The 15,767-nt window shown below is 48.6% G+C and overlaps 1 protein-coding gene across 5 annotated transcripts in view; it reads right to left on the bottom strand.

Annotated features, from left to right (window-relative positions):
* Positions 1–902: 902 nt before the first annotated feature.
* The window catches only part of LOC102459519 (guanine nucleotide exchange factor for Rab-3A), a 42,684-nt gene continuing 27,819 nt past the window's right edge, over positions 903–15,767 (bottom strand). For 3 of the 5 annotated variants that reach the window (XM_089778726.1, XM_006111740.5, XM_075928376.2), the window contains 6 exons: positions 10,299–10,427; positions 10,086–10,198; positions 9,008–9,031; positions 6,386–6,485; positions 4,840–4,906; positions 903–4,483 (listed from right to left, as the gene is read on the bottom strand). In XM_089778726.1, the coding sequence (XP_089634852.1) occupies positions 4,401–4,483; positions 4,840–4,906; positions 6,386–6,485; positions 9,008–9,031; positions 10,086–10,198; positions 10,299–10,427 (516 nt within the window). In that variant the 3' untranslated portion in view covers positions 903–4,400. Of the gene's footprint in view, positions 4,484–4,839; positions 4,907–6,385; positions 6,486–9,007; positions 9,032–10,085; positions 10,199–10,298; positions 10,428–12,499; positions 12,626–15,767 lie in introns of all 5 variants that reach the window. The other 2 variants (XM_075928378.2, XM_089778725.1) reach the window with 2 other exon arrangements.

The raw sequence follows: 15,767 nt of genomic DNA, 5'->3' as shown, positions 1-15,767 counted from the left end.
CTGCCAATGCTCCATTGATGAAATCATGCACAGATGAATGAGAATTAGCTGGTTATTGTCTTCCCCTGCCCCTACTGAAGTCAATGGGAGTTTGGCTGTTGACTCTATATGAGTCGGCTCCAGGGCTGCTGAAGTGAATGAGTGGGTATAAAACCACAGCACTGAAAAGTGCCCAGGATCCTTTTCTATTTAGGTGAGTGACCTCCAGGGTATCTTTACCCCCAGTGGTGATGAGGAATGGCATCTGGCTGCTGTGTAAACCCATCTGAGATGACCTCTCTTGCAGCGGGTCCCCATTGCAGGCCAAGGGTGACCCAGATGCTGTGCATGATTTAGACCGGCACATTTCTGGACACTTTTCTGCCCAGGTCCCACATGGCAGAAGTGAAGGTGTAGTGCTGTGAAACCCCTTAACACTCAGCAATTGCTCTACCTGTAAAACAAATCTACTGCCATCAGAGGAGTTCGAACCTTACAACCTTCAGCACCAGCTAAGTCACCTGGTCACAGAAAATAGCTGACACATAAGCATCCTATACCACTAGAGGGAGGCAAAGACCCACATTCTCCTAAGCTGGCTACACAATCACTACCATTCCACCCTTTAGGTAACAGTACCATGGTATCCCGTTCCTACTGCAATACTGAAGTGGTTCCAGTAGTTCTGATTTGCTGGGTTTACAGTGAGATCAGGGCATCTCCGAGTCCAAGCAGTGCAGGAATTCAGGCTGGTGTATTATGGGCACCAACTCCACTCGATCCATGAGCCCCCTACATGAGCTTATCCTGAAAAGCCTTAGTCCAGCTAATTATCAGAGCTATTTGGATCCTTGTTTTGGCTCCCTCAACTTTCCTTTCCCTACTTAGTCTGGCCGAACCAAATATGGAGTCTACAATTGTGAGTCTTCCTCTAGGCAAAGGTTTATTTTTCTTTACAAAGAGAAGAGGGCTGTTCAAATTGAGTAATTTCAGACTAATTAACACATTGTTTTTGTCTTACATTTACAACAGAGTGTCTAGATCAATAATGGCTTGCATTTCTCTTGCTCCTTTCCTCCCAAAGCATTTTACAAATTGATGGGGAAAGCTACACACCTCACCCAGTACTGACATGCAGTGACTTTAAGGCTGGAACACAGAAAAATGGATCCAGGTGGAACGGCAAGGAAGGAGCTGAAATCTGAATCTGGGGAGAACGTTTCTTACTCTCCCTCATCACAGCTGGTGTAAACCAGAATCGCTCCACTGGAGTCTGAGAGATGCTGATTCACACCAGCTCAAACTGACATCCAGCCTCGCTCTCTCCAGTAATTCAGTGCAAAACACCTTCTCTTGCAGAAAACAGCCAGGACATTCTCAGCCAGATGCAATGAGGATTTCCAGGGCACCCAGTTGCCAAAGAGGAATTAGATCTTGTAATTCCACCACTATTCCAGGCAACTGGGGCCACACCTGGGTGCTTGCGTTTCAGGCCAGCCCTGTTCTGAGGAGGAGGAGACAGGCACCTTCAGAGCATTTCCAGCATCTTCCTCCCAGATCTCTCACTGAGGTGCAAAACTTGTGTTTCACTTATGATCAACCCTGTGCCTGCAAGTGTACGCCCTCAGGGTGGCACCCAGGGCCACCAGACAGAGCACCCCACAGAGCAGCATGGCACAGCCAGCATTGGCATGAGGAAAGGAGCGCCTCTCCCAGCGTTGCTGCCTCACACTCAAGCTCTTCCGCAATGAAGCATCCGCTGCCTTGCAAAGGGCACAGAGGTTCTACAGCCATGGTCACCAACCAGTAGATCGCGATCTACCGGTAGATCTCGGAGGCTCTAAGAGTAGCTCTTGAGCCCTCTCTGAACTGCGCACCTGTGCAGTACATTTATATTAGATTTCCTCATTTGAGGAGCAGCTACTCAGCAAGCAACAGCACAGGTGAGTCGCTGCGAGGAATGGTGGGAATTTAGCAGTATAAGGATTGGGGATAGCAAGTGATGGAGAGGAGGAGAATAGAGAGGGCGGGGCTTCAAGGAAGGGGCGGGGCAGTAGATCTTGGCTTGGTCTGTCATTTAAAAAGTGATCTTGGGTGTAAAAAGGTTGGAGACTACTGTTCTACAGCCATTTCCCCTCCTATCCCGCCCCCCATCCCAGACAGCGGCAAAGCAGAATGGAAGGCCAGACAGGCACAGAGTTTTCCTTTGCATGTTATCAGGTTACTTGTGTAGCAGCTTCTCCTGGATCGGAGTCTGGCTGCCAACAGGCTGAATTGTGGTCCTGCTGCTGGCAGAGGAGATACAGCACAGAGAAGCGCAGTCCTGCAGCGCCACGTGAGATGATGCAACAGCACATTGTGGCAGCTGAGATGAAACAGTAGATGAGGTGAATTATTCCATTATAAAAACAGTCCAAGGCAAGGTGCTGGAAAGCCTTGTAGTGGGAGTCCAAGGACTTCAATGAGCTTTGGATCAGGCCCTCCCAGGATACTCCTTTATTAACAGCGGGAGGGGAGATGTGAGCTGCGGTGGAGCCCCAGATGCTGTCACATACATGCAGGGGTGTCTCAGGGCTCCCTGCTGGGCACCTGGGAGATGATTAAGGAAGCACTGACAAGTCCAACATACGAGTAACTGGATGAAATTCTACAGCCTCTGTTATATAGGAAGTCAGAGTAGATGCTCTAATGGTCCCCTTCTAGCCTTAATCTGTAAGGTTATGTCTAAACTGCATTCCTCCTTTGAGAGGAATGCAAATGCAGCCGAGCAAAATTGCAAATGAAGTGCGGATTTGAATTTCCCATGCTTCATTTGCAGGATCGCATCCGGACACCTTTTTCAAAATACCCTATTTCGAGATAAAAAACACTGTGTAGACGCAATTATTTTGAAAGAAACCCCTTCTTTCAAAATACAGCCGGTCCCCGAGTTACGAACACATTGACTTACAACCGTTCGTATTTATGACCAACCTCTTATACAGCCGGTCCCCGAGTTACAAACGAAATCCGCACTTACGAACAGTGCGGCTGTACGCAAGTGAATGTAATCCAATTTACGAACAGATCAGGTTACGACTTAGTGTTTGGTACGTAACTTGTTCGTAAGTTGGGGACCGGCTGTAACCCTTACTCCTAAAAAAATGAGGTTTAACGTTTATTTCGAAAGAAGGGGTTTCTTTCAAAATAACCCCATCTACACACCGTTTTTTATCTCGAAATAGGGTATTTTGAAAAAGCGGCCGGATGCAATCATGCAAATGAAGCACAGGAAATTCAAATCCGGACTTCGTTTGCAATTTTGCTCGGCTGCATTTTCATTCCTCTCTCGAATGCAGTGTAGACATGTCCTAATGGAGCAGCACAGAGTGGCCACTGAGCAGTGACTGCCTGAGTTGGAAGCTATAAGGAGAGCCAGAGAGGCGACAGTCCCAGGCTGGAGTTTATATTGGGACAACAGGAGGGTGAATGCCTGAGGCTGCTGGCTAGAAACAGGAGTGGCTAGCAGGCACCTTTCTGTGGCTGGGGCTTATAGCAGAGCAATGGAGAGGTGCTCATTCCTGAAGTGACCATCGCAGGCCACCATTGCCTCATGAGGATATGAGGAGACACCGTCTGCAGCCTACTGCAGCCAACTTCAGCACAGCTGTAGGCCGCTTAGCCTGCTTCCTGTTCTGCAATTTCCATTTGCTTTGCGGCCGGCCGAGGCCCCAGGCACTAAGCTTTGGTTTACACTGTAGCGCTTTCCCCACAGCAGCTCGGAGCTGGATTACAAAACCAAACCCTGAGCTGAAAAGCCCCTCTTGTTGTGAGTGGGCCAATGGAAAGAGGCTCCTCGGGGCAGCTGCCAGAGGAGCAGGGAAGCACTTGGAAAACGCTTTGCATGGCTCTCAGTGAGGTTATCGTGTGGTACATGCATTTGCAGGGGGCCCCCGTAAGGGCTGAGGGCACAGCTGGGCAATCCTGCACCCCTGCCTCACTCAGGCAGAGGAGTGGAAGTGGGAGGGCCCAGCTGCAGTCCATTGCCGAAGGGCACTGTGCCAAACAGGGCAGCCCAGGACATCCCCCTCCATGGCAGGTCTCAGAAAAACTGCAGAAGCTAGATCATATATAAAATTTTAAAAACTGGCTATAGGCAGCATAGAGAAACGGGTCAGGACTTAGAGCAGGCCGCTCCCCAGAGCTCAAAGGACCAGCCCGTCTCTGGGGGCAAGGGGAAAGGAGAGGGTGTCTGCATCTCATCGTCACTGCGAGAAGGGCAGCACAGAGGCCTTTGGACGAGGGAACTCATGCTCCTCCCCTCGGTGGTTCATGTCAGGCCAGGAGGAGGAGGGAACCCGTCGGCACCACCTCCCCCGGGTTGTCTGCTGGCGTATGCGATGTTCACGCTGGGCGGCTCCCTTCAGACTGCAAGGCCCCGCCTACATCGTGCTGGGGTAGAAGCCCAGCTTGGCCATGGACATTTCCCTCCTGAGCCGCATGATTTCCCAGTACATCAGCTCCGCTGCAAGGCAACAGGGCAGAAGGGTTAGCCAGCCCCAGCTAGCTGCCATGTGAACCACATGGCTCAGCCCCCTACCCCACTGCTCTCTGCAGAGTACACAGGGACTGGAGCGAGATATAGGAGTGACCCATCCTGCTCAGCCATCCCTGCAGCATGAGGCATAGCCCCCCCCAGGCAGGGAGTGTGGGACCCCTTCCTTCCTTCTCTGCCCCCTTCCATGCTCCCCACGCCTCAGGCCTCTTGTTCCCATTCCTTGCTGTGGAGCCGAGTCTCATTCGGAGACAGGGAGCCCCTGCTGACCAGAGGGGGGGCAGCCACACCCAACCCTCTGCTGGGGGCTGCTAGTTGCCTCTTACCATCCTGTCTCACCAAGCCCTGCTGGATGTAGCGAATGTAGGTGAAGAAGTTGCATACGGCTGTGATCTAGGAGGGGGAAGAGAGAGAGAGAGAGAGACACTGCTGTAGAACAGCTTGACCAGGGGAACGGGCAGACACAGCAGGGCTTGGCCAAAGCAAACACAGACACACTGGACAAAGGATCTCTCTTCCTGAAGGCTGCAGGGTTTGGCAATGCTGTCACACATCTCTGTGCTGTGGCGGCCTCCTCTGTGCTCACAGGGCCGAGTTTCACAAGTGCAGAGCACCCGCAACTCCAGCTGGAGTCAATAGGAGCAATGGGTGCTCAGCACTATTGTCACAGCTGCCTTTGAAAATCCCGACGCCAACCCATGGGCCTCTCCCATGCAGAAGAAGAATAAAATGGAAAATGCTGCAGAAGAGCAGATAAGGGGCTAGACTGGGAGTAAAGGACTGTGGTGTCTAATTTCTCCTCTGCTACTGAGGCTTGGTGTGACCGTGAGCAAGTCACTTCACCTCCCTGGGTCCGTATTTCCTCATCTGCAGCAATACTGCTGCGCTTTGAGAATTATGGATGACAACAGCTTTCTGAACCCTGTGTATTTTAAGGTGAGGATAAGAGGTAGGCGAGAGGCAGATATTTATGTGCATTCACTACCAGAAATGAATGCTGCTTGAAGATGAGCGGGGGGCTGACAAAGTTTCACTCAAATATTTGTAACTAAAACATCTTAAGCCAGAATTTCATGACCTAGAATGTTTACATTTTGAGAACCACATAAACTTGAAAGGAACAACTGAGCTCTGCTGAAAGAAGTTTTTACAACATGGGAATTTCTCCTGTTTGAAAACAGCCTGGGTGGAAAACTACCCTGTTTGCACAAGGAGTGGTTGTGCTACACTGGACTGTTTTTGTTAAAGTAACATTTTACCTGCATAGCCAATACGCCACAGCTCTACCCCAGACAGTGACTGCTGCAGGGAATGATTTGCTCCTTGTGCCCCCAAATCAGAAAAGCACTTAAACACACCTCTACCCTTTAGGCTAAGGCTTGACAGCTCTGCCAAACGGAGCCATAACCATTTGCTTAAGTACATTGCTGACTCAGGGCTGTAATAATACTGAATAATTTACCTTTTCAGAGCCCTCCAAAGTAAAAGGAGATTCTGTTTCCAGAACAGCCCTAATCATTGCTCTCTGCTGCACAGTAACGAAACCCGGCATTCAAGGAACAGCGAATTATAGTGTTTGACAAAGGAAATCAAAGCTTCCCAGAGAATGAAATCACGGAGAACAGAGAAGACATATTCTGAACGTTACTGTTGCCTTCAATGAGTGACACAACCCAGACTACTGCATGCTACCATACCCTGAGAAACAGGGCTGAGGAGCAGCGATTGCTTCAGAGTGACTGAGCCAACCTAACTCTAGGAGCCAAATTCATCCCTACTGACTTCTGTGGAGCTACACCAGGGTTTGAACAGCTTCCCTTTCTGGAAGAAGCCAAGGAGAAGAGACAGCCCCTAGGATGCTGCATGACTCACCCTGGCCCTGCAGGATGGTGAGATGTAATAATAGTTCCCAGAATCCCCCAGCTTGATGCGGTGTTTGCAGGCGCGGGACAGGCCACTCAGAGCACACTTCCTGCAGGGAGAAAGGAAAGCAATGCTTCAGCGAAGGATAGCCCCATGGCACGGCAGCAAGTAGCTTCCTCAAGCCAAATCTCAGCAGCCAGGTGAGAGTCAGTCAGAGCCCAGAGAGGAAAGAGGAAGGTGAGAGCTGAGTTCTCTACTGCCAAGAAAAAAAACTACCAGAAGGGGCAAGTACAGGAGAATTCTCATCATGGGTTTGCACAGGAGACACCAGGAGCTATGCAATCCCCCAAGTGAACTGCTACAGGGCTCTGCACTCCAGGGCTCCCCCTGTAGGAGCTGAAATCAGAAAGACATGCAGTGCTGGCTACAAGCCAGGAGAAAGCTGTTAGATGTTAGGACAAAGTAATGTCACACATGTAATGAGTTCTATCTATTCTCTGCATCTCCTCCATCATACATGCACTGGTGAGTTACTTGGCCTTAGGAAAAGGGAAGTTGTGTTCTGTGAGGGGAGGGAGGGCATTCCTTCATCACTGCTCAGGGCTGGATCTATTTGGTCAAATGGCAGCTACCCGCACTGGCCCTGAGACCTGGCATAGAGCACGTCCGTAGGGTTGCAGCCAGCAGGCACATGCCCAACTCAGATTGTGGTTCAGTTTCTCCAGGCAGACACATGGCACCTCAGACTACTCAGAACTTAAGCTGTTCTATGCTATTATTATCAAAATGGGTGGTGGAGTTTTAGGGCATCATACAGAGTCTCTGATGGATGAGTGCCACCTGGACAATTCAGTCTGGCCCTGCACTTTGCAGGATCTTTCACTACTTGATTCTCATTAATCTAGTCTCCAGCCTTCTATTGAACTCTGCAGTGATGGTTCATTGGCCATCCCCTTCAGTGTTCTGCGCATCCCTCTTAGACCGTCTTCTTTCTTAGCCGTAAAGTTCATGGCTCTTTTTCCTACCATCTACTGAGACTAGGAATGTTCCCCTTTCTCAGGTCAGTGTTATGCTGAAAGTATTTATAACCCTTCATGGACCTGATGACCTCCTGAGGTCTCTTTCAGCCCTATGATTCTATGAACCCAAAGGCCAGCTCCTGATCTGTCACACTGGTATAAGTCCAGAATAACTTTCCTCTTCCTTTGGCTCATGCCCAGTTCAGAACCAAAGCCTAGAGCCCTTCCTCAAGCAAAGTTTTCACTGAAGCCAATAGGACTTTTACCACAGTTCCTCATCATCTGGCTCTGTGCACACAGTCACTCACTGGGTGGGTTGTCAGTAGGAATGGAAACCAGTTTCAAAATACAGGCTCTAGCATTTGATTTAAAAAGGGTTAACTCCATTATCTTGAAGGCTGATAACCTCTTCCATGGTCCAGCCACATAGGGGATACATTATACACTCTGCTAGTGAGCTACTACATAGCTCCTTCAATTTCTCCTTGCGTACGTCCTCTCTTCCAATCAGTGTATCATTTCTTCATTGTCCTTTGACATGTGCTTTCCCTAGAGGCTTATTCTGCTAGAACCCAGAGCACAGAGTCAGTCGGTTACAACGTGCCGATGCCACACAGAAACCACGTTCAAACGTTAACTTTTAACTTCAAAAATATGAACTCAAAAAAGAAAAGGGTTATAAATTAAATGCCATCTGCAGCCAAAGTGAAATTCTCTCTTGTTCTGGCATTTTCATTGCATGACTACATGGACTACACACTGGAACTCATCTCTGATTATGCTCCACTGGTCATCTTGCTTGCAGTTGGTATCTTGGAGGCAGTGAAGTTACTGTCTGCTATAGAGTCACATTTAATCAGATGGGGCCTGATCCAAAGCCCAATGAAACTGGTGGGAGCCTTTCCAGATCAAAGGCCAGGAGATGTTGGGGTATCCTGATCTTCTCTGTCTTGATTCAGCTGCGTGCAAAGAGAACTCAAGTTTCCAGCATCCCACCATACAGGCTAAAACTTAAAGAACAACAAATAGTCTTGTAGCACGGCTCGGAGAGATTTCCTGGTATTTGTCATCATGTCCTTCCCTGTCGCCACACCTCTGGCCTGGATGCAGGCATCACTCCTGAGCTGTGAAAGTAGCTAGGATCGCCACCACCCAGGCAGGAAGAATCAGCGAGATGGGGAATGTGCAGGATCACTTGTGAGCCTCTTTCATTATCTTCTCTCCCTCACTAGCAAGGTTTAAACAGACAAACACTGGCTAACACACACAAGCAGAAAAGCCTGGCCAATGCTTTCTGAAATGAAGAGTGATTTGGACTGCCTGGTTTTTGAGACCTATAAAAGGGACGGAATTTTCAAAGAGCACTAAGCACCCCCCTCTGGAAACCAGACCCTTTTGTGATGTCTCAAGATAAGCCCAAAATCACTAGCCACTTTTAGGCCATTTGTTGCAAAGAGGGTTGTAAGTGGGGCCTTCAATTCACCTTCCAGCATATTAATAGGATTGAAAAAATTACTGGCTGAAGTCCAGCCTCAAATCCATTAGTAACCAGGTGAGTTAGTAACTTGTTAATGGATCAGAGATCTTTAATCATTGGCTAAAAATCACTTACGTGACAATTTGTGACCGGAACCCGCTGTGGGAAAAGACAAAAGAACAGAAGGCAACCAGTCAGGATACACACAGGATGGCTTGTTTTTGACCTGGAACTAACACTCACTGAGTGATTTGTTTTGAGAAGAAAGAGACTGTGGAACAGCTTGCCATGAATCCCGTGTGTCATTCAGGTTATTGCCACATGACATGACAAACGACCTTTGGTTTAGAAGAAGCTGCTGTTAGCAGAAGGAAAAAACCCAGACTGACCTAAACACAACAGCTAAGCAAAATCCTCTCTCTTAGTCAAGAAATATAAAGTTCAGGAGTCTGACCGCTATCTGTTTGCAGTGGTATTGGACTGAGCCACTTCGGCACTGCCCTTCCTTGGGTGATACCCTGTAACACCAGGACACAGACAGACAATTGATTCCCAAGCTGTCACAGGAGGGATCTGAAATCAGTCGATACAACTCTGAGGAAGGCTTGGGGTGACAGAGAGGAGAAATGAGTGTGCTCATTTTGCCCCAATTCAAACCCACCTGTGACCTAGAGCATCATGAGTATTCAAAAATCTGATGTGAACTTAGATGCAATGGGACACATGCATAGGAGAAATATCAAGAGGGGAGGAATAAAAAACACCATCTGTAGGTCACCCAGCTTCTGAGGGTTCTCCTAGTCCCAGTACTTAGCAAATTTTTCCCTGGAGAGAAAATGTTTTCAAACAACTCCCCCTTGGGTTCCTCCTCCGTCTCTAACTTTAAGTTAGAGGAAGAAAACATTCTGTAACTTTGTGAAATCAAAATAGTTTTTTCAGTCCCTCAAGGTGGACTCCAAAGCCTCAAACTTCATGTGGTTTTACCAGCCCCGATGTGGTTTTACCAAACCTTGCGAGCTGCTGCCCTCGGTTTGAGATGGGAAAGCTAGCTTGAGAGGCATTTCTACAACAAACTACTCAGCTACTACCCAGTCCTGCTCAGATGCTAAGAGATAGCGGAGACAGAATGCAGATGAACTGAGCCAATGTGTGGGACAGAACCTGCCACAGCCTTGGAGGAGGCTGAAGGAGCACCTGGGAGAAGAGTCCTTACTTTGGTCCACCACATTCCATCGCTGACACCTTCACCACAGGCAGTGCCTGGGTAGCGACAGGCTCTATGGTGAGCGTGTTCTGCTCCACTGCCTCCCGCACCAGCTCCGAGAGCTACAGCAAGAAACACAGAGCTGAGTTCAGACCAGCAACGCTCATGCCCAGTGCAGTCTGTAAGATTCCCCCAAGTCCTGACGTCTGCTCCCGCGCTCACCTCCTGTTTGGTGAAGTCCAGGCAGGGCCCCACGTCTTCCCGGTAAATCCTCTCCAGGAAGGAGCAGGATTTCTCCAGAGTCGGGGATTCCTTCCAGGCCTGGAACTCGGCGTACAGGATGGAGTCGACCTGCAGTGAGCATGAAGGGAGACACAGGAAGAGAGAAGGTGTGGAGTTGGGGGAAAAGACACCACAGGAGTTAGCACACCTATTCCCCAACTACAGGGGTGCCTTGGAACCCACACAGGAACTGCAGAAAAAAGCAGGATCACTTCTGGGGGAACTGCTGTATCTGCCTTGTCTGCCACCCATCTTAGCATCTCTGAGGGTATGTCTAGACTACATGCCTCTGGCGACAGAGGCATGTAGATTAGACTACCCGGGAGAGGAAAATGAAGCGGCAATTTAAATAATCGCCACTTCATTTAAATTTAAATGGCTGCCGCGCTGAGCCGATCAGCTGTTTGTCGGCTCAGCGCGGTAGTCTGGACGCTCCCAGGAGGCATACCTGAGAGGTTGACAAATGCCTTTGATGTTGACCCCGGAGCATCCAGACTACTGCGCTGAGCCGACAAACAGCTGATCGCACAGCAGCCATTTAAATTTATTTAAGATTATTTAAATCGCCACTTCATTTTCCTATGCCGGGTAGTCTAATCTACATGCCTCTGTTGCCAGAGGCATGTAGTCTAGATGTACCCTTAGAGATCCACATGGCCAAGTGAGGGTAACTTACGGTACGTCTAGACTACATGCCTCTGTCGCCAGAGGCATGTAGATTAGGCTACCAGACATAGGAAAATGAAGCGGCGATTTAAATCATCGCCGCTTCATTTAAATTTACATGTCTGCTGCGCTGAGCCGACAAACAGCTGATCAGCTGTTTGTCGGCTCAGCGCGATAGTCTGCACGCGCGGGTGTCGACATCAAAGGTATTTGTCGACCACCCAGGTATGCCTCCTGGGATGAGGTTTACCTGGGTGGTCGACAAATACCTTTGATGTCGCTACCCGCACGTCCAGACTATCGCGCTGAGCTGACAAACAGCTGATCATCTGTTTGTCGGCTCAGCACGGCAGCCATGTAAATTTAAATCGCCGCTTCATTTTCCTATGTCTGGTAGCCTCATTTTCCTATGTCTGGTAGCCTAATCTCATGTAGTCTAGACGTACCCTTAGGCTGAGGCCTGTGCAAGGCCCAAGTTCCCCCAGGACAAGACAGAGAATATCCACTGGGGGGAGACAGCCACTGAACACATGTATGGACCAAATTCCCCTCTCACCCCCAGAGAGGATAGGCAGGGGTTGTCCACAATGACAATGAAGGTAGAAAATCTCCTAGGAGAAAGTGATCAATGCAGCAAAGGGATGAGTCAGAGAGGTTTTCAGTGAGCAGCCATCACCATTTTTATCGTAAGTGCCTTTCTGTAGCAGGGCGTGCTGGATCTTTAAAGACAGGTCTTACCCAGAAGTCTTGGAGCTGCTGCAGCCCAGAACTGTGGCGTTCTGGGAGTTGTAGTTCCCAAAAGTGATGGGGCCTATAAGTAGCAGAGAATGCACAGAAGGGAAATGAGAGTATAAGAAGCAGCCTCCCTCAGAGCACTGAACCTGTTAGGGGTTCTCTGCAGAGAGGGAGTAGCTTCCCAGGCCATGGGAGCAGCTTCACCCATTCTGCTTTGCAGAGGAACTCAAATTTGCTGCTGTGAGAGACACATGGCAGATTTTGCCTCTTTCCTGGTCTCTCTCATTTTATGCCCTGCTTCCGTACCCCCTCCCAGCATGCCCTACAATTCCCATTAGTCGAAAGCCAAATCGCAATATGCCTTCACTCTAGGCTGCAGCAGTGACAGGACCGTGCTGGGCCTGGCCCTGTTCTTAAACAACCAGCAGACCCAGTTACAGTTTGTGAAAGGAGCACGTGGAAGAAAAAAACAAAACAAGCCCAGCATGAAAAGAATGCAATGACCAAAGCAGCCCAGTCCCCCATCTCCCTAGATAGCACACTAGCTCTGTGCTACAGAGACTGCTCACCTGGTGCCAGGATACAACTCCAGAGCCACACAATGGAAATCAATTAAAGAAACAAAAAATGGATGTTAGTGTGAAGAAAGGGAGAAAGACTGAAGGTGTAAGAGGCTGGTGAATCCCACCCTCCCCTCAGCCTGTCCTCTATGCCACCTCTGTTCTTACTCCAGGGGTTACCTGCTGCAAGGAGGACGATGAGGAAGAATCTGCCACCAGGGACTGCCAGCCTGGCTCGTAGGTGATGTGGATGGCCTTCCCCGGGACAATACAGAGGAGCAGAGAGAGAAGAGTGGGTACCCCAAACTTTGAAGGACGAGTGGAGAGTAGAGAGACAGACAAACAGACAGACAAGGGAACAGTTCAGAGGGACAGGCAGAGAAAGAAAGGCAAAAACATGACACAGAAGACACAGAAAACTCGAGTTCTGCCAGTCAGCATGTTGAGTGCCTCTCAAAAGGTCACAGGTTCCTCAGCACCTCCTGGGCCTAAGTTCTCATAAGTGGCCAGGGATTTGCAGTTGCTCAGTTTTTGGGTGCCCAATGATTAGCCTTAAAGAAACCTGATTTTCCCACACGGTTGGGCAACTCTGAGACCATAAAACCCCACAGAAGTGCCTAAAGTCCGGCATCTAAAAACAAGCATCCAAATTGACTAGTCATATTTGAAAAATGTGGGCCCGGGATTTTAGGCATCAGGCTAGCTGTACCAACGGAAATCCCTTGTGTAAATGTAACCCACATATCTCCTGGATGTGATGTACTATTCCATCTAGTGGTACCAAGACCACTCAGAGGGTGTGTCTACACAGCAAAGTTATTTCTGAATAACTGCTGTTATTCCAAAATAACTATGCAAGCGTCTACACAGCAATTCTGTTATTTTGAAATAATTTCGAAATAACAGGATGGCTTACTCCAACTCCTGTAAACCTCATTCTACAAAGACTAATGCCTATTCCAAAATAGCTATTTTGAAATAAGGTGTGTGTAGAGGCTCCACGGCTGCTATTTCGAAATAGCCCCTCACCAGGGCCATTCTAAGTTATTCCTCCCGGGGCTCTAAATCGAGATAGCACGTCTACATTAGGGAAGCGTCAGATTAATTTTGAGGCTTCCCTGCAGTGTAGACATGCTATTTTGAAATAAGCTATTTTGGAATAACTGTTCTGGAATAGCTTATTCCGAAATAACTCTGCACTGTATAGGCATAGCCAGAGAAAGAATAATAAGTCTGCTCTACAGCCTTAGCTGAGCACCAGTTGCTTTTGAGTTCCTGTGGCAGAGACTCATGCACTAAGCTCCAGAGCTCCCAGGTTTGGTTCCATTTGTAGGGTCTCTCTATCAGGGTCTCTCTTTACATAAACACAGTTTACGCCAAACTAGTGTCAGGACTGCACACTTAATGAGCAAGAAAGGGAAAATCATTACCAGCTTTGGCATTCTACAAGCACCTTCTATCCAAGAATTTGCCATCAATTGCAGACCTTCCATGATTGACCCTCACAACAAGAGCAAACAATTGACAACATCAGCAAACACAGCCCTTTGTTGTTTATGAATTGCACACAAACAGAGCAAGACTTTAACAAGTTTTTCCCCACCTCAAAACTGTTCAGCCAATACTTGGGCTGCATTAGCCTTTCAGCTGTTTGAGATCGGGAAGTCACTAGTCCAGCTGCATGACTGGACACCTGAGTCTTATTGCTTCGGGCCCCTGATTGGATCACTTTGTTTAGGAGTTCACTGGGGTTTTGATTAGGGGGTTTTAAAGGGACAGTCCCATATTTAAGCCTTCCTGCAGGTGTCCCGACTTCTTCTTAAAAATAGGCAAATTGTCCAATGTTTTCTGTCTCCTCTCATCAGTACCAACTCCTGGTGCTGGTTGGATTCCTGCTCGCCAGCTGCCTGCCCACCAGAGATGAGTGGGACGATGGGAGTGGGAGTACAAGGCTGGCAGCAGGGCGAAGATGCAGCACATGGGGACGGCCGATCCCTTGCTGGTCCATCAGCACAGCTCCCCACTGCGTGCCTGCTCTCGGCCAGCAGGGCCCCACCCCTGGCTGCCTGCTGTGAGCTGCAAGAGTTGGTGAAAGTGGGCAAGTGCCAGGCAGTAGCCAGTTACATGCCAGGAAGGGACAAGCTGCTTTCAGCCACATGGGCTGTGTCTAGACTGCATCCCTTTTCCGTAAAAGGGATGCAAATTAGACATATGGCAATTGCAAATGAAGCGAGGATTTAAATCCCCCCCGCTTCATTAGCATAAAAATGGCTGCTGCTTTTTTCCGGCTCAGTCTCATTTTAAGAGGGATAAGGGATCTTTCAGAAAAGGCTTTATTTTCCAAAAGATCCACGTCTAGACTGGCGCTTTTTTCCGGCAAAGCTCTGAGCCGGAAAAAAGCGGCAGCCATTTTTATGCTAATGAAGCGGGGGGGATTTAAATCCCCGCTTCATTTGCAATTGTGATATGTCTAATTTGCATCCCTTTTACGGAAAAGGGACGGAGTCTAGACACAGCCATGGAGTGGGAGGGAGAATAGATGAGTTCTGCAAGGACATGGCAAAGTCATCCCTTTCCCCTGAGGCTGTTAGCAGCACCTGCTCTCTCCCTCCGGCAAAGTGCTGAAAGGCTGCTGCTGGCTGCATTCTAGTGTGAACCCTGGCAGACATGTGGGGCAGGAGCATTGACCTTGTGTTCCCCCCCATGGGTTCCCTTGGGAACATGTGGTGCTAGGTACCAGGGGAGGTGGGTCTGTCTCTGAAGCCCAGCCAGGTGCGGAGGGTGAAGAACGCTGGGCTGGGAGGGTTGGGTCGGTAACACCCCCCATGACCATGTGAGAGAGGTCTGTGGGAGTGTGTGTGTCTCTGTCATCTCTCCCCGTGTTTATATGTGGGGGGCATGTTTCAATCCTCCGTGTGTGAACCCTAAAGCCTTAGACGTGAGAAGATAAATCAAAAGAATCCTTCTATGCAGTATTTCTTTTTAACAGGAGCCCAGTCAACTTTATATTAATTTGAACTTTTGTACTGATTGCCACTGAACTTGCTTGAATATAAGTAATTTTACCAGGTAACCCATATTCAGCACAGAGAAAAATGGGCACCCTAGTTTTTATTTATAGAGAGAGAGGTAGCTGTGTATAACCGCAAACCTCTTTCATTATTGTCATAAGGATTCTTCTATTGGGTTACATGCTTCAACTTCACATTTATATATCTGGGTTCTTTGCTATATGATCAAGAGAAAGGTAGATGCAAACCACTGAGGCAGGACTTCATGGCTATGTATCTGACTTTTCCTTTAATTCTCTCCTCACATTCACACACAGACTCAATGTGTATAATTCTAATCCCATATCTAGTGCACTTCAGCAGGTGCTTAATATCATTCGCTGGGTCTATGTATGTAAATTAGACACTTCGAAATTGCAATATCCTGCGCTTCATTT

Source organism: Pelodiscus sinensis, chromosome 5, assembly GCF_052426305.1.
Source record: "Pelodiscus sinensis isolate ZL-2025 chromosome 5, ASM5242630v1, whole genome shotgun sequence".
Taxonomy (NCBI): Eukaryota; Metazoa; Chordata; order Testudines; family Trionychidae; genus Pelodiscus; species Pelodiscus sinensis.
Note: the sequence above shows the minus strand (reverse complement) of the source record. Positions and strands in the feature narration are given on the sequence as shown.